The 25,133-nt window shown below is 25.4% G+C and overlaps 5 protein-coding genes across 11 annotated transcripts; 1 reads left to right on the forward strand and 4 right to left on the reverse strand.

Moving 5' to 3' along the window:
* Positions 1-1,410: 1,410 nt before the first annotated feature.
* On the reverse strand, positions 1,411-4,063 carry LOC138183168 (uncharacterized). Its single transcript, XM_069119772.1, has 5 exons — positions 3,706-4,063; positions 3,500-3,580; positions 3,151-3,395; positions 2,553-2,938; positions 1,411-2,474 (listed from the first exon to the last, which is right to left on the reverse strand). The coding sequence occupies exons 1-5, from the start codon at positions 4,060-4,062 to the stop codon at positions 2,113-2,115; spliced, it is 1,431 nt and encodes a 476-aa protein (XP_068975873.1). The 5' UTR covers position 4,063; the 3' UTR covers positions 1,411-2,112.
* A 152-nt stretch (positions 4,064-4,215) lies between these two features.
* On the reverse strand, positions 4,216-7,111 carry LOC138183165 (bifunctional purine biosynthesis protein ATIC-like). Its single transcript, XM_069119769.1, has 7 exons — positions 6,941-7,111; positions 6,404-6,607; positions 6,036-6,324; positions 5,465-5,956; positions 5,005-5,394; positions 4,615-4,879; positions 4,216-4,536 (listed from the first exon to the last, which is right to left on the reverse strand). The coding sequence occupies exons 1-7, from the start codon at positions 6,957-6,959 to the stop codon at positions 4,417-4,419; spliced, it is 1,779 nt and encodes a 592-aa protein (XP_068975870.1). The 5' UTR covers positions 6,960-7,111; the 3' UTR covers positions 4,216-4,416.
* Positions 7,112-9,775: 2,664 nt separating this feature from the next.
* LOC138183589 (egalitarian protein homolog) lies at positions 9,776-14,938 on the reverse strand. Of its 3 annotated transcripts, XM_069120737.1 has the most exons (9): positions 14,848-14,911; positions 14,417-14,604; positions 14,060-14,236; positions 13,771-13,956; positions 12,071-13,555; positions 11,865-11,945; positions 11,516-11,760; positions 10,918-11,303; positions 9,776-10,839 (listed from the first exon to the last, which is right to left on the reverse strand). In XM_069120737.1, exons 5-9 carry the CDS (start codon positions 13,475-13,477, stop codon positions 10,478-10,480), a joined length of 2,481 nt encoding a protein of 826 aa, XP_068976838.1. In that variant the 5' UTR covers positions 13,478-13,555; positions 13,771-13,956; positions 14,060-14,236; positions 14,417-14,604; positions 14,848-14,911; the 3' UTR covers positions 9,776-10,477. The 3 variants fall into 3 exon arrangements, with proteins under 3 accessions (XP_068976838.1, XP_068976837.1, XP_068976839.1); XM_069120736.1 differs by lacking the exon at positions 14,417-14,604 and having other exon boundaries at positions 14,605-14,938; XM_069120738.1 differs by lacking the exon at positions 13,771-13,956 and having other exon boundaries at positions 14,417-14,938.
* Positions 14,939-15,425: 487 nt separating this feature from the next.
* On the forward strand, positions 15,426-20,615 carry LOC138183588 (putative leucine-rich repeat-containing protein DDB_G0290503). The gene is made up of 4 exons (XM_069120735.1): positions 15,426-15,910; positions 16,234-18,461; positions 18,727-19,010; positions 19,091-20,615. The coding sequence occupies exons 1-4, from the start codon at positions 15,845-15,847 to the stop codon at positions 19,255-19,257; spliced, it is 2,745 nt and encodes a 914-aa protein (XP_068976836.1). The 5' UTR covers positions 15,426-15,844; the 3' UTR covers positions 19,258-20,615.
* Unc50 (Unc50 RNA binding protein) lies at positions 20,008-21,860 on the reverse strand. 5 transcript variants are annotated; one of them, XM_069120747.1, is made up of 7 exons: positions 21,720-21,860; positions 21,281-21,380; positions 21,055-21,206; positions 20,800-20,986; positions 20,481-20,614; positions 20,305-20,406; positions 20,008-20,167 (listed from the first exon to the last, which is right to left on the reverse strand). In XM_069120747.1, exons 2-7 carry the CDS (start codon positions 21,370-21,372, stop codon positions 20,031-20,033), a joined length of 804 nt encoding a protein of 267 aa, XP_068976848.1. In that variant the 5' UTR covers positions 21,373-21,380; positions 21,720-21,860; the 3' UTR covers positions 20,008-20,030. The 5 variants fall into 5 exon arrangements, with proteins under 5 accessions (XP_068976848.1, XP_068976850.1, XP_068976852.1 ...); XM_069120749.1 differs by having other exon boundaries at positions 21,698-21,835; XM_069120751.1 differs by having other exon boundaries at positions 21,784-21,827.
* Positions 21,861-25,133: the final 3,273 nt, after the last annotated feature.

The following is a 25,133-nucleotide window of genomic DNA, read 5'->3' on the forward strand; positions in this document are numbered from 1 at the left end:
GATATTTTTTCATACAACAATAAATAAGGCAGATATTTAGGTGATCTTAATTAACTGGGTTACCCTATATATTGACATAAAAATATATTAACTGTATATATGTATGTATACATATATTATTATATACATATTATTATTATTATTATTATTATTATATAATTTATATATTATAATAATAATATAAAATTAAATAAAATTACTCAAATTTTATACATTACGGATACTTCAGAATGTTTATAAAATTCATACAATCTACAAAAGTAACTTTTATGACGTAAATAGTTCACTGTTGCCATAAAAGTTTCACCGATATGATAAATCACATGTAACAAAACAAGCAAACATCATTTGAGAGTTTGAACTAAATAGAATAATAATCTTTAAATTATTGTATGATTTATTTGTTACTAATGCAACTTATCAATTATTTATTGTTAAATTAATGATATACAGAGGAAGAAGGGCAGGAATATTTTTTGCTGATAATGATATAAAGAAATCACTTTAATTTATTTCAAGAAATTTATTATGCACATTTTTTAAATGTTTAATGTAATAAATTAATCACTGTTAATAACAACAATGCCTACTATTTTAGATAAAATAGTTCTGTCATTTTTTAGATTTAGGATACATTTTTAGTTAAAACGATTTAAATGCATTAGTACAAATAAGGCACCTGAATCTAATTTACCGTTAATATCATATTGATCAATGTTATATTTAAGGAAAAAAGATGTTACATACATCAGTATGTGTGGTAATAAATATAATGTTAACAGGCATATTTCTGTTAAAGAACATACTGTAGAATAAAAATTGATATTATTTAAAATCATTTCATGATAATGTTATACTTTAAAATGTATTGTAATTATAGCCTGTCTTACAAAGTTTATATAGTTTTCTATTCATAAAGAACTAGCTACTCAAAGAAAGAGAATAACGTAAAAGAATTGATAACATTACCATTATCTAAATATTTCAAAAATAACAATTTCAATGTTGCACATTGCATATTTTAAACAAGCATTTTCACAAACAATTTTATATATTTGCAATTTATAAGAATAATAAGATTCTAAATAGATGTCTAAAATCAAAAAATATATCAATGTACAGTTAAAAATTAAAAACAAACACTATATTCTTGAAAAGTATTGCATTAAAAGCTGCTGAATCTTAACATTATCACATTTGTATTGTTTTTGTGATTATTGCAGTTAATTTCTTTTAAATATAGTTATCCTTAAATTCTTTATTATAAGAGTGTTCTTAAATCTCATTTATCATTATCAAAAAAGAAAACATGCAAAGACTTTCATCCTGTTTCATTAATTATAAACAGTATATTAGAACTTAGCACAAATACAACTTCAAAAAAATTGGGCATATCAAATGTGTAAAATGACTATTTTACATATTTATATTTATTTTACTAATCATTTTTGTATACTTCCATAAACATTTGTTAAAAGTGAATATTATCAAAAATATTTTCCAATAAAACTGAAAATATTTTTATACAAAAATATATAAAAAGCACATTATGTAAGATAGCGATTTTAATGCAGCACTTAACATAGAAAATTATTCTTTTCTACATATAGTATAATTCTATACTTCTATAGTAATATAAAAGTTAATAAAATTTTGTTTTAAAGTATCATTAAAGCATTTATATGTTTATATTTTTTTTACAGAGGAACAACATTAATGTTTTAGTCCTGAGGAGCAACGTAAATTATTCTAAAAAATATTTTATCAAATATTCTTGTTAGTAAATACATAATTCGATTATTCCTTCTTGTATCTAGTAAAGAAAGATAATCATCTATGAAAATGAAATATTTCACAATACTGAATTTTTGTCATTAAAAAACAAATTTTTCCTAAATTCTGATTACTACAGCATCAGAGTTGGAAAAAAAATTGTATCGAATATTAATGTGCCTGATTGTTGCAGTTTAAAATTACAATTTTGTCAAACTACATAAAATATATCAATTTTTACCTAGATTGTTTTATTTCTCATCACCTATTCGTCTTTTTCGTAAAAATCTAACAATGGCAACTTCCTTCCTTACCACTTTCACAATAACTATGACATATCTACTTTTTTGGCGAATTCAATAAATCTATACGTTCCTTTTCTTCTTCCGTGAGAAATATTTTGGTAATTACTATATCACCTGTACTATACGTTTGGCAAGCCACACTAGTTACGGTATTAAAATCTGGTCGTGGACTTTTATTTTTATCTTGACACGAGCATACACTCTTTGTCGGAGATACATCTGCACTGCTTGAGGAAAACTGATCAGTTGCAGAACCAGTAACAGCTGAAAGAATAGCTTCTAATTTTTCAATCTTTTCAAATCTATCCATTCGTCCATCAGAAAGAATTTCATCCACCATTTGCATTGATTCTGTGAGGCTTAGAGTATCAGAATTCTGTGATGATACTAGACCACCTATGAAAATAAATATATAAATATATGTAACCATATGGATATCACTAAATAATGCAAATTATTAACTGTGAAATGTACCAGAATGTGAATTTTCAGAAGTATAACTTTCTATACTATGATACTGCAAATCTTCAATCTTATCGTCATCATCATCATCACTACTTTCTCCTTTATCTTGACCCATGTTTTCAAGTTTTTCTAATTTTCTTGCAACTTTATAACTACCTTTCAGTTTCTCCTTCTCATCTTCAGTAAGATCAAGATAACGCAAAAGGCGTATTTCACGATTGCTTAAAACAATATTTTTGGTAGTTGCTTCTTCCATTCTTTTTTTCAAATCTGCAACTTCTGTTTCCACTTTCCGTTGTTTCTTTCGCGTTTTTACTTCTGCAGGTTTAATGTGTAATTGAATTTGCTCCTCACACAGCTCATTAAAAAGACCTTGTACTTCTGGTTTTATAAGTCTAATAATATCATAAGCAAAGAAAACAATTATAATTGACAAAGGACACCTAAGATATAATTATCATCTACACAAATTTACAGAAATACTGTTTTGGTTATTCATTTGTTAAGTCATTTGTAAATAAATTTGTAAATGTAAAATAATGAACTACTACATTAAATATGCATAGGACAAATCAATCAATAAACAAAAAATAATTAAATACTACACCTAGACATGGAGACATATATTTGTGGAACCAAACTCAGAACATCACTGCTAGCATAAATGAGCATATCTCGTGTTAATGGACGCCTACACCAGTATCTTTGATTATTACGATAGATATTTTTTAATTGTTCTTTTAATGGATTACTTGGAGCACCATAATGATCACATAGTGTATTCAAATTAACATTCTTAACTTTATATACAGGTTTACCAGTTTCTTGAAATTGCAATACAGCATGAGCTGCCTAGAAATATAAACACAATTTATTCTTTAAGCATCATATATTTTTAGTACTTTATATTCTAAAAAATATTTAAAAAAACTTTAATAATTGTGAATCTCAAATACCTGTGTATCAAAAACATTATTCAACATAATTTTAAATTGTTTGTACAAATTGACACTGTCATTTCTACAATCATGAATCACCTAAAACAATACATACAATTAATAATCAAAATAAAACCATGAAAGCATAAATATATCTACAAAATGTAATAAAATTTCAAGTTTTAATTCTATTTTAATATCAAGTTTTAAATATTGTTCCTTACTTTAATAACATCTTTATGTTCTAGAAGTTTTTGAAGGCCTCCAGCTTGTACAAGATTAGGACAAGCAAATAAATCAAACACATATGCTTGTCCAGACATAGTTCCAATTTGTACAAGTGTCAGTTGTCCTTTAACTCCTAAATTTATTCCTTCACAGTCAAACGAAACAACTATTTTACCATTTGGAGGAGGCTTACGAGGATTTATTATATCTTCTATAATTTGAAGACTCTCCCTGGGATTTACTATTATTTTAGTTTGTTGCAATATCTTTAATTTCCAAGCATCTCCCATTTGCATGGTTTGTAAACTTCTATCCTTTTCTGTATTATCTGCTAAAGTCTTCATTACAAGCATATTTATTACACCATTTATATTACTTTGCCATAAATCGTATAAATTATATAATATCTCTTAACATCTATTAATTTATTATTAACATCTATTAATTGATCTTCTAAATGGATAATTTAAATTCAAAAGTAAACAAAAATAAATTAAGAAATAACATATTTTTTGTCAGTTTATTTTATTTCATATAAAAGTACATTTTCAATATTACAATCAACCATACATTAGCTCTTGATAAATTTATGTTGTAAAACTATTTCTTCATTACTATAATAGACTATAGACGATATGATTTTCATAATGTATAATGCTTTGATATAATTAAACAATAAAGCAATCGTTGAATCATATCTTTTTTACTTAATGGTGGAACAGTCTCAAATTAGTATGAATTAATACCATTTTATGTTCATCACAAGCTTGTATTACTGTCTTATCATTTACAGAACCAGAAGGGCTTGCAATATATTTGACGCCACTCTGTAATTAAATAATTACCTTTTAAAATTTCAGAAAAAGATATGACAAGATAATACAATAAATAACTAAACTATATACCAATTTAGCTCTATCCACATTATCTCTGAATGGGAAAAAAGCATCACTACTTAAAACAACATTGTCCGCTTTGTTTATCCATTCTGTTTTATCACTTTCTGAGAGTTTCTGTGGAACTTCCTCGTACATTTCCGCCCAAGTAGCCTCATCCATATCTTTTCCAATAGATCCGTTTACGTAATTGTCAATAGCATTCGAAATTTCTGCTCGTTTTACACTTTTCTTAAACTTCATACCAGTAACTTTGGGATGCTGTCGAAGCCACCTGAAAAACGTTCATTATAACGTTATTATTATATTATATTATATTATTACGATTACATACACATAATATACATTATATTATTACGATATATGCAACAGACATTAGATATTAAGAACACAATATACCAGTTATCAGCTTTATCACCAGCAAGTCTTGTACAATGAATCCTTGATTGTTGTCCTGCACCTATTCCAATTACTTGCCCATCTTTTGCATAACAAACTGAATTACTTTGGGTATACTTTAAAGCAATAGTAGCAACAATTAAATCTCTCATAGCACTATCAGAAATGGTCAAATTTTTGGTTACTACATTGGAAAATGTATTTTTATCAATAACTGCATCATTACGTTTCTGTTCCATAGTTAAACCAAAAAGAACTCTACGCTCCATTTGAGATGGTACATAATTTGGATCAATTTGAAGAATACAATATGCACCATTTTTTTTCTTCCTTAAAATTTTAAGGGCATCCTCTGAATAGCCAGGTGCAATAATACCATCAGAGACCTCTCTAAAATATAAATAATAATAAAAGATAGTTTCTTGACTTCAATTTTTAATTTAATTATATCATACATTACCTAGATATGATTTTAGCAGTAACTTCATCACATGTGTCAGATAATGCAATAAAATCTCCAAAGCTTGACATTCTATCTGCTCCTCGTGCACGTGCATAAGCAGTTGCTAATGGTGTAAGTTGGTGTAATAAGTCATCTACTTGACATAATTTTGCTTCTACAGCGTCCAGTGGTACACTAACTGCTGCACCAGCTGGACTAACATGTTTAAAAGATGTTGCAGCTGGCAAATTTAAAGCTGCCTTTAACTCCTTCACCAACTGATAACCATTTAATGCATCACAAAGATTAATAAAACCTGGGGAACCATTTACTACTGTCAGTGGTAATTTATCTAAAGTTGTAAAAATTTGTGCTGGTTTCTGATGTGGATTCATTCCATATCTTAATGTCAATTGAGAAACCCCATTACTATATTGTTTACGGAAATAATCTGAAATAGCATTATCATACTCTGCTGTATGAGTGAATGCTTTAAGTGCTAATACTTGTCTAAAAATTAAAAAAAAAAATACAATATTTTAAAGTATAAAACTATTTTCTTTAATATCTATTTTAATAGAATATATACCTAGTTTCCAACGAAGTATCTTTGTTAATAGATGATTCTAATTCCTTCCCAACTTTTTCATAATCACTAGGATCACAAATAACTGTTACCCTACTATGATTTTTAGCAGCAGCTCGTAACAAAGTTACTCCACCAATATCTACATTTTCTACTGCATCTTCAATTGTCACACCTGGTTTAGCAACTGTGTTTACAAATGGATACAAATTGCATACCACAAGTTGAATGAGCTGATAATTTTGTTTATGAAGATCTTGCTGATCTGAGTCTGTGAGTCTAGCTAGTATACCTACATAAATAAACTTTCTATATAGTATGTATGGCATAAGTAAAATAAAAAATAAATTCAAATATATGAATCTCCTCACCAGCATGAACAGCAGGATGAAGAGTCTTGACTCTTCCATTAAGCATTTCAGGTGCACCAGTGATATTAGATACATCTTTCACTGGGAGACCAGCATCTCTCAAAGATTTTGCTGTTCCACCAGATGCGACTAAAGACAAACCTAGTTCATGTAACTTTTTAGCAAATGGTAAAAGATTTGTTTTATCGGATACACTCAATAATGCTAGAAATAGAATAAACAAAATAAAATAAGTTAATTTTATGACATAAATATACTAGTTACTTTATTTGACAAAGTTTATTGAATAAAAAAAATTTATAAACAATATCTTTATAATATATAACATTACAAAATATTCATAATTGCAATAATAGTAGCAGTTATAATCGCATAAGCAATAAATTAATGATATATCAATAACTAATATTTAAATCAATTATAGATATTAATAAATTCTAATTATAAGTATTCTAGATCTGGAAAATTTGATTTTTCACTCATTTATTCTCATTTATTTTTCTTAATTTTTCCTTAATAATTACAAATATAACTTACCTAAATTTCCAGCGGACATGGTTTTATTTCTTCTAAAAATATTACTGTGAAAAGAAATCAGTCTGAACGGAATTAATCAAATTATTCAACGCTTACGGGTATTGTAAGCACAATGGGAGAGATTCAACAAGTATGCGACTCTGAAATTATCTTATCCCCCATTATAATCCGTACTGTGCATACATATATGCATATAAATATGTATAGGTAACTAAATACTACACACGGGTTCACGAATATGTATACGAAATAGCATCGAATATTATAACTTCAAAATATTTTGCAATTTGCGGGGGTCTTAAAGATCAAATGTTATCGCATTAGACAAAATATCTTATAATAAACTGCAAGTATTGACTTAAAAAATTGATACAACTTGCAAAATATATTTTCATCGTTGAAATATTTTGATACACTCTTTATATTATTGTAAGTTATGCTAAGGTCTAACACATTGTACATTATATATTGTATATATATATATATACAATATATTATTTATATATATTGTATATAATACAGTATATATATTATATATATATATATATTATATATATTATATATATATATATAATATATATTGTTATATAATATATATTATATAACAATATATATTATATATATATTGTATTATATACAATATATATAAATAATATATTATATACAATTATAATTATTATAAATAAATATATAAATATATAAATATATAATATATAAATATATTATAAATAAATATATTATTGTATTATATACAATATATATATAATATATATTGTTATATATATTGTATATAAATACAGAGTTCTATTTAAAGAACTACTGATGACCTTGACATGCTATAAAAAAAGTCTATTTTTGAGATATTTCTTCATACAACAATAAATAAGGCAGATATTTAGGTGATCTTAATTAACTGGGTTACCCTATATATTGACATAAAAATATATTAACTGTATATATGTATGTATACATATATTATTATATACATATTATTATTATTATTATTATTATTATTATAATATAATTTATATATTATAATAATAATATAAAATTAAATAAAATATATATTGTATATAAATACAGAGTTCTATTTAAAGAACTACTGATGACCTTGACATGCTATAAAAAAAGTCTATTTTTGAGATATTTTTTCATACAACAATAAATAAGGCAGATATTTAGGTGATCTTAATTAACTGGGTTACCCTATATATTGACATAAAAATATATTAACTGTATATATGTATGTATACATATATTATTATATACATATTATTATTATTATTATTATTATTATTATAATATAATTTATATATTATAATAATAATATAAAATTAAATAAAATATATATTGTATATAAATACAGAGTTCTATTTAAAGAACTACTGATGACCTTGACATGCTATAAAAAAAGTCTATTTTTGAGATATTTTTTCATACAACAATAAATAAGGCAGATATTTAGGTGATCTTAATTAACTGGGTTACCCTATATATTGACATAAAAATATATTAACTGTATATATGTATGTATACATATATTATTATATACATATTATTATTATTATTATTATTATTATATAATTTATATATTATAATAATAATATAAAATTAAATAAAATTACTCAAATTTTATACATTACGGATACTTCAGAATGTTTATAAAATTCATACAATCTACAAAAGTAACTTTTATGACGTAAATAGTTCACTGTTGCCATAAAAGTTTCACCGATATGATAAATCACATGTAACAAAACAAGCAAACATCATTTGAGAGTTTGAACTAAATAGAATAATAATCTTTAAATTATTGTATGATTTATTTGTTACTAATGCAACTTATCAATTATTTATTGTTAAATTAATGATATACAGAGGAAGAAGGGCAGGAATATTTTTTGCTGATAATGATATAAAGAAATCACTTTAATTTATTTCAAGAAATTTATTATGCACATTTTTTAAATGTTTAATGTAATAAATTAATCACTGTTAATAACAACAATGCCTACTATTTTAGATAAAATAGTTCTGTCATTTTTTAGATTTAGGATACATTTTTAGTTAAAACGATTTAAATGCATTAGTACAAATAAGGCACCTGAATCTAATTTACCGTTAATATCATATTGATCAATGTTATATTTAAGGAAAAAAGATGTTACATACATCAGTATGTGTGGTAATAAATATAATGTTAACAGGCATATTTCTGTTAAAGAACATACTGTAGAATAAAAATTGATATTATTTAAAATCATTTCATGATAATGTTATACTTTAAAATGTATTGTAATTATAGCCTGTCTTACAAAGTTTATATAGTTTTCTATTCATAAAGAACTAGCTACTCAAAGAAAGAGAATAACGTAAAAGAATTGATAACATTACCATTATCTAAATATTTCAAAAATAACAATTTCAATGTTGCACATTGCATATTTTAAACAAGCATTTTCACAAACAATTTTATATATTTGCAATTTATAAGAATAATAAGATTCTAAATAGATGTCTAAAATCAAAAAATATATCAATGTACAGTTAAAAATTAAAAACAAACACTATATTCTTGAAAAGTATTGCATTAAAAGCTGCTGAATCTTAACATTATCACATTTGTATTGTTTTTGTGATTATTGCAGTTAATTTCTTTTAAATATAGTTATCCTTAAATTCTTTATTATAAGAGTGTTCTTAAATCTCATTTATCATTATCAAAAAAGAAAACATGCAAAGACTTTCATCCTGTTTCATTAATTATAAACAGTATATTAGAACTTAGCACAAATACAACTTCAAAAAAATTGGGCATATCAAATGTGTAAAATGACTATTTTACATATTTATATTTATTTTACTAATCATTTTTGTATACTTCCATAAACATTTGTTAAAAGTGAATATTATCAAAAATATTTTCCAATAAAACTGAAAATATTTTTATACAAAAATATATAAAAAGCACATTATGTAAGATAGCGATTTTAATGCAGCACTTAACATAGAAAATTATTCTTTTCTACATATAGTATAATTCTATACTTCTATAGTAATATAAAAGTTAATAAAATTTTGTTTTAAAGTATCATTAAAGCATTTATATGTTTATATTTTTTTTACAGAGGAACAACATTAATGTTTTAGTCCTGAGGAGCAACGTAAATTATTCTAAAAAATATTTTATCAAATATTCTTGTTAGTAAATACATAATTCGATTATTCCTTCTTGTATCTAGTAAAGAAAGATAATCATCTATGAAAATGAAATATTTCACAATACTGAATTTTTGTCATTAAAAAACAAATTTTTCCTAAATTCTGATTACTACAGCATCAGAGTTGGAAAAAAAATTGTATCGAATATTAATGTGCCTGATTGTTGCAGTTTAAAATTACAATTTTGTCAAACTACATAAAATATATCAATTTTTACCTAGATTGTTTTATTTCTCATCACCTATTCGTCTTTTTCGTAAAAATCTAACAATGGCAACTTCCTTCCTTACCACTTTCACAATAACTATGACATATCTACTTTTTTGGCGAATTCAATAAATCTATACGTTCCTTTTCTTCTTCCGTGAGAAATATTTTGGTAATTACTATATCACCTGTACTATACGTTTGGCAAGCCACACTAGTTACGGTATTAAAATCTGGTCGTGGACTTTTATTTTTATCTTGACACGAGCATACACTCTTTGTCGGAGATACATCTGCACTGCTTGAGGAAAACTGATCAGTTGCAGAACCAGTAACAGCTGAAAGAATAGCTTCTAATTTTTCAATCTTTTCAAATCTATCCATTCGTCCATCAGAAAGAATTTCATCCACCATTTGCATTGATTCTGTGAGGCTTAGAGTATCAGAATTCTGTGATGATACTAGACCACCTATGAAAATAAATATATAAATATATGTAACCATATGGATATCACTAAATAATGCAAATTATTAACTGTGAAATGTACCAGAATGTGAATTTTCAGAAGTATAACTTTCTATACTATGATACTGCAAATCTTCAATCTTATCGTCATCATCATCATCACTACTTTCTCCTTTATCTTGACCCATGTTTTCAAGTTTTTCTAATTTTCTTGCAACTTTATAACTACCTTTCAGTTTCTCCTTCTCATCTTCAGTAAGATCAAGATAACGCAAAAGGCGTATTTCACGATTGCTTAAAACAATATTTTTGGTAGTTGCTTCTTCCATTCTTTTTTTCAAATCTGCAACTTCTGTTTCCACTTTCCGTTGTTTCTTTCGCGTTTTTACTTCTGCAGGTTTAATGTGTAATTGAATTTGCTCCTCACACAGCTCATTAAAAAGACCTTGTACTTCTGGTTTTATAAGTCTAATAATATCATAAGCAAAGAAAACAATTATAATTGACAAAGGACACCTAAGATATAATTATCATCTACACAAATTTACAGAAATACTGTTTTGGTTATTCATTTGTTAAGTCATTTGTAAATAAATTTGTAAATGTAAAATAATGAACTACTACATTAAATATGCATAGGACAAATCAATCAATAAACAAAAAATAATTAAATACTACACCTAGACATGGAGACATATATTTGTGGAACCAAACTCAGAACATCACTGCTAGCATAAATGAGCATATCTCGTGTTAATGGACGCCTACACCAGTATCTTTGATTATTACGATAGATATTTTTTAATTGTTCTTTTAATGGATTACTTGGAGCACCATAATGATCACATAGTGTATTCAAATTAACATTCTTAACTTTATATACAGGTTTACCAGTTTCTTGAAATTGCAATACAGCATGAGCTGCCTAGAAATATAAACACAATTTATTCTTTAAGCATCATATATTTTTAGTACTTTATATTCTAAAAAATATTTAAAAAAACTTTAATAATTGTGAATCTCAAATACCTGTGTATCAAAAACATTATTCAACATAATTTTAAATTGTTTGTACAAATTGACACTGTCATTTCTACAATCATGAATCACCTAAAACAATACATACAATTAATAATCAAAATAAAACCATGAAAGCATAAATATATCTACAAAATGTAATAAAATTTCAAGTTTTAATTCTATTTTAATATCAAGTTTTAAATATTGTTCCTTACTTTAATAACATCTTTATGTTCTAGAAGTTTTTGAAGGCCTCCAGCTTGTACAAGATTAGGACAAGCAAATAAATCAAACACATATGCTTGTCCAGACATAGTTCCAATTTGTACAAGTGTCAGTTGTCCTTTAACTCCTAAATTTATTCCTTCACAGTCAAACGAAACAACTATTTTACCATTTGGAGGAGGCTTACGAGGATTTATTATATCTTCTATAATTTGAAGACTCTCCCTGGGATTTACTATTATTTTAGTTTGTTGCAATATCTTTAATTTCCAAGCATCTCCCATTTGCATGGTTTGTAAACTTCTATCCTTTTCTGTATTATCTGCTAAAGTCTTCATTACAAGCATATTTATTCTTTGTTTCAAAGTTTGTTGTTGCAAGCTTACTGGAGGAGAGCTACTATTACTTTCAATAGATGAAGAATGAGAATTTTGTACAGAATTAATCTGACTTGTAATATTGGTACTAATAGATTCTGAATTAACTGTTTGCAAGGATGCTTGAGTATTGTTTGGTTGAATAACTTGACTTATATTTGCTTTGTCTGAAGTATTATTTTGATTTCTTGTAGAATTTGGAAATCTTGTTTTTGCTTTTCCTTCTATAGGGGAAGATTTTGGTCTTCCAATTAATGTTACTAAATTACTTTGAACGTGAAATGCATCTGGGAACATTTTAACAAATGTACACAAATCCTGCGGTGTCTTAAATATTGAGGTCCAATTTTCACAAGAAAATTTATCATTAACTATGTTAAACATTTGATCTACAAGGATTGGACCCTTTTGTTCAATACACTCACACAGAAAATCTAATAACTTTGCAGTAATCTCTGGGTCTATAGGTATATCAGGTTCTAACTCCACGAAAGGTTCTGCCTTCATGCCTTCATATTGCTTTAACATTACATTATCTTCCGTAACTACAAAAGCATCAGGATATTTTATAAGAAAGTCTCTAAACTCCTTATAATGTTGACCAGAAATATGTCTAACTTCTGGAGAAGCCTGAGACCGATGTCCCAAAAGACTTTTTATTGGTACTTCTGTACCAACACCATATTGCATTAATTTATTTGTAAAATATTCTACAGCCTCTCGAGCATAATCGCGTTTCCCTCCTAATTTACACCCATTTTCTTCTTCTACAACTTGTTGAAATGTATTCACTGATACGTAATCACCATTAATAAGAAAAAGCATTGGATATTGAGCTAAAAACTTTTTAAGACCACTCTGTGATCCACCAGCTATTTGGCGCATTTCTTTTGTAAATCCCTTAGCTCCAAACTGACAGCTTAAATCATGTAATGTTCGTGGACCACCTTTATCCACAAGAAGCTCCAAAAAAAATAAAAGTGTCATATTTCGTACAGTCTCATACTCTGAGCTATCCATCTTTTTATTTTATTTATTGCTTCCAGAAAATATACTTCTTATTGATTATAATATCCACAGAATCATGTCATGATATATCTAAATACAATAATTTAAATAATTAAATTTAATTAGTTTTAACAAATAACCACAATATAAATATTATTTTTTATTTAAGATATTAACTACGTTTATTTTATATTAAATCATTGTAATGTAATTTCTTAATAAATTAAGCATATATATGAAACTAAACTATTATATCTATCTTATTAATATAAAAATATAAATGAAAGCAATATGTATGTATTTACCATTATAACTATCAAATACTAAGGATATGAGCACAAAAATAAATTATTGCCATTTTTTAATATGTACTCTTACAAGTAACTCATTGGCAAGACTTTTATATAAAAAGATGCACTTGTTTTAAGATTAATTAAATGCCAATGACTAAATAATTGCACAGTCACCATCACAGGGAGAGAAAGCTAGATCTAAAAACCCATTAATATACATAGCTAAATATGAAATATTTTATCAGACTAATTTGTATCTTCGGTAATTATCAACACTTATATTATACTTTTTTATACAAACCTTGTATTATGAATAACTAGACTTCCTATAGGTATAATTTCTTCTTTGCTAATGCAATGTGTGTTGTATAAAATATGAACATTATAAAATTTTCGTTTCTCTCCATAAATTACTTCAGACTATTAATAATAATTTACTTGGAAAAAATATGGATTATAATATGATACTTATGTTAACCTGTTAAATATAAACATTGATTACACTACATATATATGTTTATTCAATCACTAAGGATCAGTGGCAGAAATTTAATATTGAATAATAAAATATCTCTATATACCAATGAATCTTTAATAGACTAAAAAGAAAAAATTATGCAAAATGTCTATAGAACATAAGTAGAAAAAAGCTGCCCACCTATAACACACATAAATATTTATGAATTCCTACATTTTTTTGCATTGCAAATCGAAGCATTAAGGTGTATTTCACAATTTGTTAATGTATCACAGTCCATATCACGTACAAGACATATGTCCGTATATTAATTCACTATATTACTATATAGTATTGTATAATTTGACATTGAAGAATATGATAATTACCTATAACAAATAAAACTTCGCTGAACTTCGAAATACATCAGATCAGAGATTTTAGAATAGACGATATCTAAATTCTAAGATATCACAGGTCAAACAACTCTGACATAGATTTAAAATACCACGCCACACTAATGTTCTCGATATGTGTTTCTATATTATTTGTCAAACATTTTCGAACTTGTTCTTCTCTCAAGTAACAATGACAGTTATAGTTTATCAGAAACTTGTTTTTTTTTATCTTGCCTAATATTATATGGTAAAATTTCAGTCATTTGCCAATGTGGTGCACCGTGCAATATATCATCCTATACATACTGATATACACATATCCAATTAATCCTCACCTGGTAAAACAGGCACAAGAGGGAGTATCAAAAGAAGAAAATAATTTCTATAATATCCAATAATATTCATTTAATACTCATCTAGATTTCAAATAATAAAATTATTTTAAAATAGATTTGCATTTACATACAATTTTATAATATGCTATTTAATTTTATTTGTAATATTTACACATCAATTGGAATTATACACACTATACAAAATAAATCATTCATTTATCTACTAATTCTTTGTAGAAAGGAACATACTTCAAAGATGTGTATATATCAAATACATAAGTGGCACAACAAAAATTTATAATAAGCAAATTTTTAAGAAAGATATGTGTATAGTAAATATATATGTATAGTTATATAATACAACTATATACCAACATGTATATATGTATAACGAGTAGTAAAATATATGTAACATAATATCAGAATTGCTGATTTGAAAAGAAATTCGAAAAGTAGTAAATCTAGTAAAATTACATCTAATTAAAGCATTAAAAAGATATTCTTTTTGGTTATGAAGAACAGTGAAAAATTCGAAATGAATCAAAATTTAGAATACTTTCTTGGTTTAAAAAGATACTAAAACGATATACATATGTATATTTTATTCACTAGACTTTGCTATTTATGTTGGCTGCATTTTTATTTCGAATCATCTGTCACATAATTTGTTTGAAATAAGTTTCCAGTGAAGTAAAAGTATTTTAAGCAAAAACTATTGCAAGAAATAGTATAAATTAAAAAATAAATAAAACAGAGGGGTTTTATAAAACATTTTTTGAAAGTTTTAAATTAATTGCAAGATAATATTGATAATTTACTAATTATAACATATATGTGTGAAAATTAATGAATATAACGAATGTGTATAAATTACAATTGTTAATTTAAACTGAAATATGTTTTGCAGTAATGAAGATGAATTTGAACCGAGAATAACACCAAGACCTGCATCTAAACTTGATGTAAGTTTTTCTTCAAGATGTAAATTAGTATATATATATATATATATATAATAAAAAAAATAAAATATATTAATCTTGAGATTTCTCATAATATTAGTAAGCTTAAAATAATAGCGAAATATTAATTTTTTCTCCATCTTTGTAATGATTTTATTAGAAGCAATAAAACTTTAATATCGATTTACATGCAGTAAGAAATACAAGCCAATAAATAAATTGAAGATTTAGTGATTAATGACTATTGGTAGTTAATTTAAATTTAAAAATTAGTAAAAATAATATATTTTAAACAAAAAATTATTTCTTAATTATTCTAATTTCAGTGTTTTGCAGTACCATGTGTGCCTGAAGTTTCTTTAATATTTGACAAACCTGTAAGTTGTAAGAGTACAGAACGTACACATTTTTGTTCACCATCTGAGGAATCTAAAGGTTTAAGAAGTGAAAGTAGTCATTCTTCTCCATTAAATGTTAATGGATCATATGCAGCCTGGAAAGAACAGAACTATTTAGGGAAACCCCTATCTTCTAAAGTTAATGATTGTATAGCTCCTGTAAAAGAACAGTCTAATCAAAATTATATTTTACACTCGTATCTAACAGAAGGTAATATTACAAATACTTTAAATGAATCCAAACGAAAGAACTATGCTTTAAGGGATGATATTTATAATTCTTCACACTGCAAGCAGAAATCAAGTAGAGAAAACAATGATTCTCCTTGTAAATATAATTATGAAGGGTCTGAAAGTAATACATTGCACACTGATAAAGAACAAAATACAAAGATACAATGTAACAATAAAATAAGACATATAGATTCTTTGTCTGCTATATCACAAGTTATTAAGCCTTGTATAAATGCTGATAATTACAAAGTTAAAGAAGATGAATATTCTCCATTATTATATGAGAGACAATTAGCAGCTCATAATTCTAACCAACAGAAAGTATATAATGATTCAATTCCTGAATCAAATGTACAAAATGTACCTACTAATCCAGGTACATTGCAACGAAATGAACTCCAATTACCACATTATTTAGGACAACAATATCCTTATTTTAACATGAATGCATATCCATTTCCTCAACTCCATCCTTATCCTACTAACAATACAGATAATCAAGAAACAGTAAAGAATTTATTACAAATTATAAATAGTCAAAATGAGCAAATTAAATCTTTACAGATACAAGTGGACAGATTGTTGAAAATACAAGAAGAAAATTTAAAAGAAAGAAAAAAATGCTCTTGTTCCTTTCAATTACAAACACAAAGTGATCAATTCCATACAAACTCTAATAATGTTTTAGGTACTTCTAATTATGTTACTGTGCCTGAAAACACAAAAAGAAGTGTCTATCGGAGAGATTCTTCTCTAGATAGAAAAAAAGAGAATTGTAACAAAAATGAAAATATAAATCAAAATGAATTGATATTAACAGATGCACAATCAAAAAAAGCATTTATGCAACAGAAAGTTTCAATTGGTGTAATGACAAGTTTTGAATTCACTGTACAAAATAATCCTTTTACAATGGATATTGAAAATTATGAAAAAAAAGATGGTCAACAAAAGCAAGAAAATTTAAAGATGTGTAACAGTGTTGGTTCTCATGATACTAATGAATCATTAAGAAGATACAAAAACTCCTTTACTCGAATGCCTAGTGCACAATTAGAAAACATAGTTGAAGACTCAGAGAGTTACATGTCATCTAGTCAACAACAAAGTAGTAACTTAAATGCAACTACTTCTACAAAGGATTTAGAGAAACAAGCTTATGTAGATATTCGAAGAGAAACAGATACTCATAGATCTCAATCTCCAAAATTATGTAAAGATGAAACAACAAAATCAGATGAAACTGAAAATAGAATAAAAAAACATTTAGAAAACTGTACAGTGAAAACAAGAAATTACGAAAATATAAAAACACCAATGATTCCAAGAAATCATGTATGTGTGGGTACTGTTGGTACTGAATATACTGCCCAAAAAAATACAAAATTTATAGCAAATACCTTTACTAATGTAGATCAAGATAAAGAAGCAAATATACAACGAGATAATAGTTCTGTAAAAACAAATAATTTTGTAAATAATTCTCGTTATTACAATGATTATCAACAAGAAGGGCAGCCTTTTGGATTGAAGCAAAATTCAAATTGCATTGAAGACAGTCTAATTTTAAACAGTGATGATTTGAAAATAAATGAAAGGCCACTTAGTCCAGAACCTAGTATCCATGTTGAAATGCAGGAGTATTCTAGTGATGATGATAGTGAAAATGTTAAACGAAGTTCAAAAGTGGGCTGGACATTTTACAATGATGTTCTTGGACAAGTAAATCAATTATTACAGAACTCTTGTATTATAGATGATCAACAACAAAAACAAACAAAAGTAAATCAAAATGAACGAGATGAAATTGATAATAGAGCAGTATTAGATACTGTAAAAGTAGCTACATTACAGCAACTTAAAAAGTTTGGAATTAGTTTAAGTGAAAATTCAGAAGCTAAAGAATTGAACAACAGCAACAAGTATGTCTTGCATCTATTAAAAGTTTGTACATAACGAAAATCTTGATTATCTATATTTTGTTAATCTAAGTAATTACGTAATTTAATCAAGGTAACTTTTATTACAGTCTATATATTATAGTTCTTACTATATAAAATACATTATTCAAATTTTATATTGCAAAACAAATGATTAACATTACTCTAGATAATTAAGTATTATATAATTGAGTTAAATCATATCTGTATTATATATAATGAATAATTCTAATAATTTATTTAAAAGAATGGCATTCGACTTACCATTTTATCCACGTTTGGATTATCAAACAAACATGACACAAGCTACAAGTGCTGTAAATGAAACAAATACAAGTATGCATATGAAGGCATTAGCTTTAAAGTATCTAACTGACGAACAACTTGCTGAATTAGCAGTACAAAGGCAAGGTGCATCAGTTAATCATCTCATGGTTAGCAATTTACAAGGAACAAATATGTCTTTTGCCACAATGCGTTATTTACAAAGATATCAATTAGTTCCAGGAAAAAATAATATTCAAACAGAAGGTAAAAATATAAATTAAAACAACTTTTAATCGGTGTGTACACAACATACTTTTAATTAAATTAGGTTATTTATTCTACAGATATTAATGCACTACAAAATGAAATGTCTCCAAAGGCAGACTTAAAGGTTACAAATCCAAGAAATAGTCCAAAACAACGTCTTCCATCTAGTCAAACACCACGAACAATCTGTCCCAGTAAGATTTTAGACATTTCAGCTTTAAAACAGCAACCTAAACTCTTATAAACAATTAACAAATTAAAATTATAATTTTAGTAGTCCTTAAAATTTTTAACTTTCTGATTGTTAATCCCTATGCTTTAATCACTACTATTAAAAGTTTATAATTATATCTGTTAATTATATTTCTTGATCAACTAAAAATATATGTTCGTGAATACAATTAAACACTTTACTATTTGTAAGCAATCAAAGGGTTAAAAATATTCGTATTCAAGAGAGGATATCTTTACAGTATACTTTACATTATTTATTTCTTATTTTTATAATAAATATAAGACAATTTTTAAAAACGAAATATTTTAAGAACTATTTGACAATATAAAAGTGTTATATACAGTATTTATACAAATAATTCATACGATATAACAATTTGTCATAAGACTATCTTTCACATGAACAATATAAATAAAAAAATGTAGCATTTCTAACTAATAATGTACAAACATTTTTTGCATCTTTAGAAAATTAAATACAAATAGTTTTGTCATTTAATAATATGACCTTTACGAATGATATTTTATATTAGAAATGTATAATTATTAAAGAAAAATTTGTAACAAAATACATTAATATATCTTTTTTATATATTTTGTTTTAAAAAGAAATAAATACCTCTAGAACTTTCTATTAAACATGTTGATAATTTTTCCAGACTACATATAAATATTTTCCATTGGTACACACACACAGCAATTATAATTCATTCAGTTTTAATGCATAAACACTTGTATCAAAAATTAATTTGAAATGAACTTTTGTAATAAAATAAGCTTTATTCAAACAACTCGATAATGATAAAATTCCATAACTAAATAACTAATATTGGTGCCTGCACATAATGTCATAATATACATTAGTAATGTTATTGGTAATGTTAATAATATCATATGTGTTTTGTGAAGTATTTCCATACCTGAAATAAATGCAAAGAATTTATTAACTTTTATTTTCCAAATTATAATAGCCAAGCTTTTTTTAATTTTTTAGTTTTACAAAACGTAATTATTTAATTGATGTTCAAATGATATAATACTAAATTTATGTACTTACTTGTGTAACCCAAGAATGTTATGTAAATATAGTAACTAATAGCTATTAACCAGATTGTGTTTCCAACAAATTGTGATGAAAATGTATCATACTTTATAAGACCTAGAATAATAAATACAAGAAGAAAGATATTAATAAAAATCGGGCAAATATTAATAGGAGACAAGTAAATTTACCATTGTACAAAAACAATTGTACGATATGGAGTATGATTAAAGGTGGAAAAAATGCATTTAAATGTATGTCAAATGCATAACCCCATTCTACATCCTGGGTTTTGTCAATTCTTAGATAACGATTTGTTATAATCCTGCAATTAGTAGAAATTATTTGCTTTATAATATTTTATTCATACATACATACACACATACACACACACACACATGTATATATATATAAAATGTATATCATAATTTGCAATTTCATAATATTTCATAATGCAATTTTCATAATGTAATCATAATGCAATTTTAATAGCGTTAACATATAATTTACCAAAATACTGTTGCTACTATTAAGCCAGCTGCAAGGTAATCAATAAATATCATATAAAATAGTAGCTTTATAAATTGAAGAAATCCTAATCCCAAAACAATGGTAAAACCAATGGAAGATATACATAGACAACACATTAATAGTACCAAAAATGCAGGATCATCCCTTGCAAATTGTGACTTTGTCTCTAGAAAAGATTTAATTTTTCATAGTAATAATACATTGTGATATCATTTTATATGTAAAGTAACTTACGTTTTCTACTTTGAAAATTTCTATATACTTTTTGTGGCGATATAAATAAAAAGATCATTTGCCATAATGCAAATTCAAAGTCCATTTGTTCAAATTTTAATAATTTCCTTAGATACTTGTAACATTTTGTTGCAGCACCCATACAATCTTGCCTAAAATACATTTGTAAAAATATTCAAATTTATTAAACTAATCATAAATTTAAATATTTTGATTGATCTTATACCTGTAAGTTACTGGCATAGGTAAATTTGAACCTGTTTCAACTGCACCTGGTGAATTACATCTACTTACTGGTGGTGATGTGGAATATTTCATTTTGGAATCTATTCAACACAAACCGTTCATTCTGTAAATCTTAAATTATTAGAAATATATTATAATATATAGTATATATAAGCATTATAATTTCTTTTGGATATTTTATTACACAACTATCATTGTACTTAAAGTATAACAATAATAGTATAATCTTTTACCAGGATCATCACTAACATTTATTTACTATTTTTTTATTATAAAAAATACCTAATACTGTCAGTTATATAGATATATCTTTATTACTATTATAGGTTATGTTTATGTGTTATAAATGACAAAAAATACAGTATATAATAGTCTTTTTCGACTATTAAATAATTACACAATGCTACGTAATTATTTACATTAATAATATTCAGATAAATATATATGTAGAATATAACTTTATATTTTCAAAGTCAAGATTACTTGAAACACGACAGTTATTGGTCAGATTCCATTCAATCTGATTCAATTTTACATTCATTCATGATTCACCGTTAAATATCTACAAATATTTCAATATCAATTATGATACATGAAATAACTTAATATTTCTATTAAAAATTAAGTTTTTAGAAATAACAAATATAAGTAAATGACAAAATTATTGGTATTTATTAAAATATATTTATTATTTTTACAATTCAATTTTAAGATAAGGAGCAACTTCTATTTAATTTGGAAATGTTAACACTTTTTAAATATTTGCATTATCCAAGATCTTACTCATTTGATTCATAAAAGTTTTAAAAGCTACCATAATATTAAAATCGAATTATTGCTTTACTTAAAACTGTTAATTATTTTATTCTTTATCGCTTATATGAAGTACACATAAATTCAAATGATAAATACGTAAAATATAAAAATTGTTAAAAAATAGTAGAAGCATTAAAAGATAATATCAAATTTTAGTTGTTAGAAAATAAATATGATAAATATACATACGTTGGGATTAGTAAATCCTAATATATATATATATATATATATATATATATATATATATATATACGTACTATATAAATACTTACTTTCCAAAGTTTTTTATATGTCTTTATTTATTCATTTATTGTTTATTTATATTATGTACAAAGTAATTTCTAAACGTATAATGGACGCAACAAAGAAACCTAAAATATATATATACAAATATATATGCGGATACAGATATAGTGAAAACTTCACACGTCAAACATAAAATTATATATGTATGTAATTGAATTTTGTTTTATACATTGCGCCACGAGATAATATTTAAAGCTAATATAGGTTGTATCCTAACTTCCTGTCTTCTTTTCCATATTTTTCTTTATAAGATACAATTATATGCGCGTATGGATACCATTTTTGTCGTATATTCTTACATATCTTCTATACATTTTTGTATGTATATATTTATATTATATATATATTTATTTACTTATTTATATAGCAAACCATCGCATCAATACCGAAATTTATAAAAATATACATGTACTTTTAAAAATTATGCATTTTAAATTAAGCACACTAATGCTAAATTATATATGTTTGTAGGTATGTATGTATACGTAAATACTCAATTTAAATTTGGCTTATTTTATATTTATGTATAATAAGCCAACATTCAATTAAGTTTCACACTTTTATATCATCCTCTGTTTCGATCGGCAGGGAATATAAGAGCTGTTCGACAGATTATTTTGTATAGTGCGAACTCCTTTCACGTGGAAATTGGAAGATATTGATAAATATAAAAGGATCAATTGGGACTTTTACATACATATGAATATATGTAAAAAGGCACTGAACGTACAACAAGTTCGTCCGCAATATAACTGATGGTATTAGGACGTATAGGTATTACAGGAGCAACGGTGTAATTAACAAGAACATTTCCATTATTTTGCGATTTGACAATGACAAGAAAATATCGATATTTTAATTATAACTTAATAAATTTATAATTGGCCGATACAAATCAAATGCCAAATGAAAGTATCATCGCATTATTTTTTAATGTTGTTCCTAAATAATTGAAAAATAATTATTAAATTAACTCTTAAATTTTTCAATTAAAGTTTATTTATCTAATCAAAGCGTTACTAAAAAAAATATTTAGATTGTATCACTCATATCTTTATAAGAAATGTTATAAACAATTTGGACCCAAATGTATAAATTAATTCTGTTACTATAAAATATATCGCAAATATATAAAATTTTTGCGTATAATTCGAGTAATACTTAACACGATCTTTGTTGCAATGTAAATTTTCCACTTGAAAGATAAGTTTTGTTGTATGCATAGAATATATAAATCCCAACGCTTTATTAAAAGTATTGCATGTGTAATTGTGTATACTTGTTATCTGAAATTGCACGAAGCACATCAGAAAATCCTGACCAACAATCAATAGGTATTAAGGTGTATAAGAAACGATTTCTGTTTCGATTTCATATTACCATATTCTAACGTTTGCTCAATGATCATTTTGATCAAATTTTATTTAATGTCACTTGTAATATGATATATTGTAATTAATTAATCTTTCTCATTTGAGCACGACAAATTACATTTATTGCAATATTTTCTGTTTAAATTTAAACAAATTTGATTTCTTATTATAGAATGGCTCTGTATACGAGTTTACATGTAAAGGCACATATAATGTGCGATATTAATTATAAAAATTTCGCATGTAGACTTCCTCGTTATACAAGTCGTGCCACATATGCAAGAAAATTAAATATTTATAATATACCAATAAAAATACATTAGCACAAAATATTTGCATATACTTTCTAAGAAATTTGTTAATTTAATTACTTTAGATATTGTAGTCCAGTGCCTAGTATGATAAATAAATCTTATTTACAAATTGTAATTTTCTCATCATACATAATATGTTATCTGTAAAGTACTGACAAACGAAGATCTTGTTTAGGAATGTTTACCAAATTAATTTATAAGTAGTATGTAACAAAGTATTTGTTCGTATTTTAATATGGTTTTAATATGTATATTATGATGTATTCTTACGCATCGCTAATATTCCAAACACTAAATGTTTAATTCATTATGTTATTTCACTTGTATTTAATCGTAACATCCTTTAGTCATTTGTAAAAATGGTCATTATAGTAGTTACAAATATTATAAGAAAATTTTCGTCGTATTATCGTATTATTGTTTTTCTATACTTTCTTTGAAATCATTAAGAAAGTCATTGAAGTCGCAAATGTACGATAAAAAATGCAGCATTATTTAAAAGCTTCAACTTGAAACGTTTTAATGTAACATATTCAGCACAATGTATATGATGTAAATTACTTTCTGTTTCTTAGATCATTGTTTCAAGAACAAAATAATTGTATCTTCCTTCAAGAACGTGTCTGAGTTTAATATCTGTAAGTAATTATTTTTAATATACACAGTGATTAATAACTTTGATTATTTAACGTTATCTCTATTTTGAGAAGTATGAGGAAACTTTATTTATAAAAATTATATGATATTAAGAGAGTCATAACATACCAATATTAATTTTTTTTGAAGTAGAAGACTTTTAGAGATTTCGAAGTTACTTCTATCTTTTTTCAACAGTATATACTATACTTTTTTATACTTAGAAAAATAGCGAATTCAAACGATTTTAAGGATCTTTAATACAAGTTCATTCGAGAATAAATAAAGAGATAAAAGGAGTTTTATATCACGTTTATATTGGAAATGATGTTCCTTTGCATCGACGTAATATTATAGTCGAATTATTGAAGCCCTTATACTTGTTGAA

Source organism: Bombus flavifrons, chromosome 9, assembly GCF_040668555.2.
Source record: "Bombus flavifrons isolate JBK064 chromosome 9, iyBomFlav1_principal, whole genome shotgun sequence".
NCBI classification, from domain to species: domain Eukaryota; kingdom Metazoa; phylum Arthropoda; class Insecta; order Hymenoptera; family Apidae; genus Bombus; species Bombus flavifrons.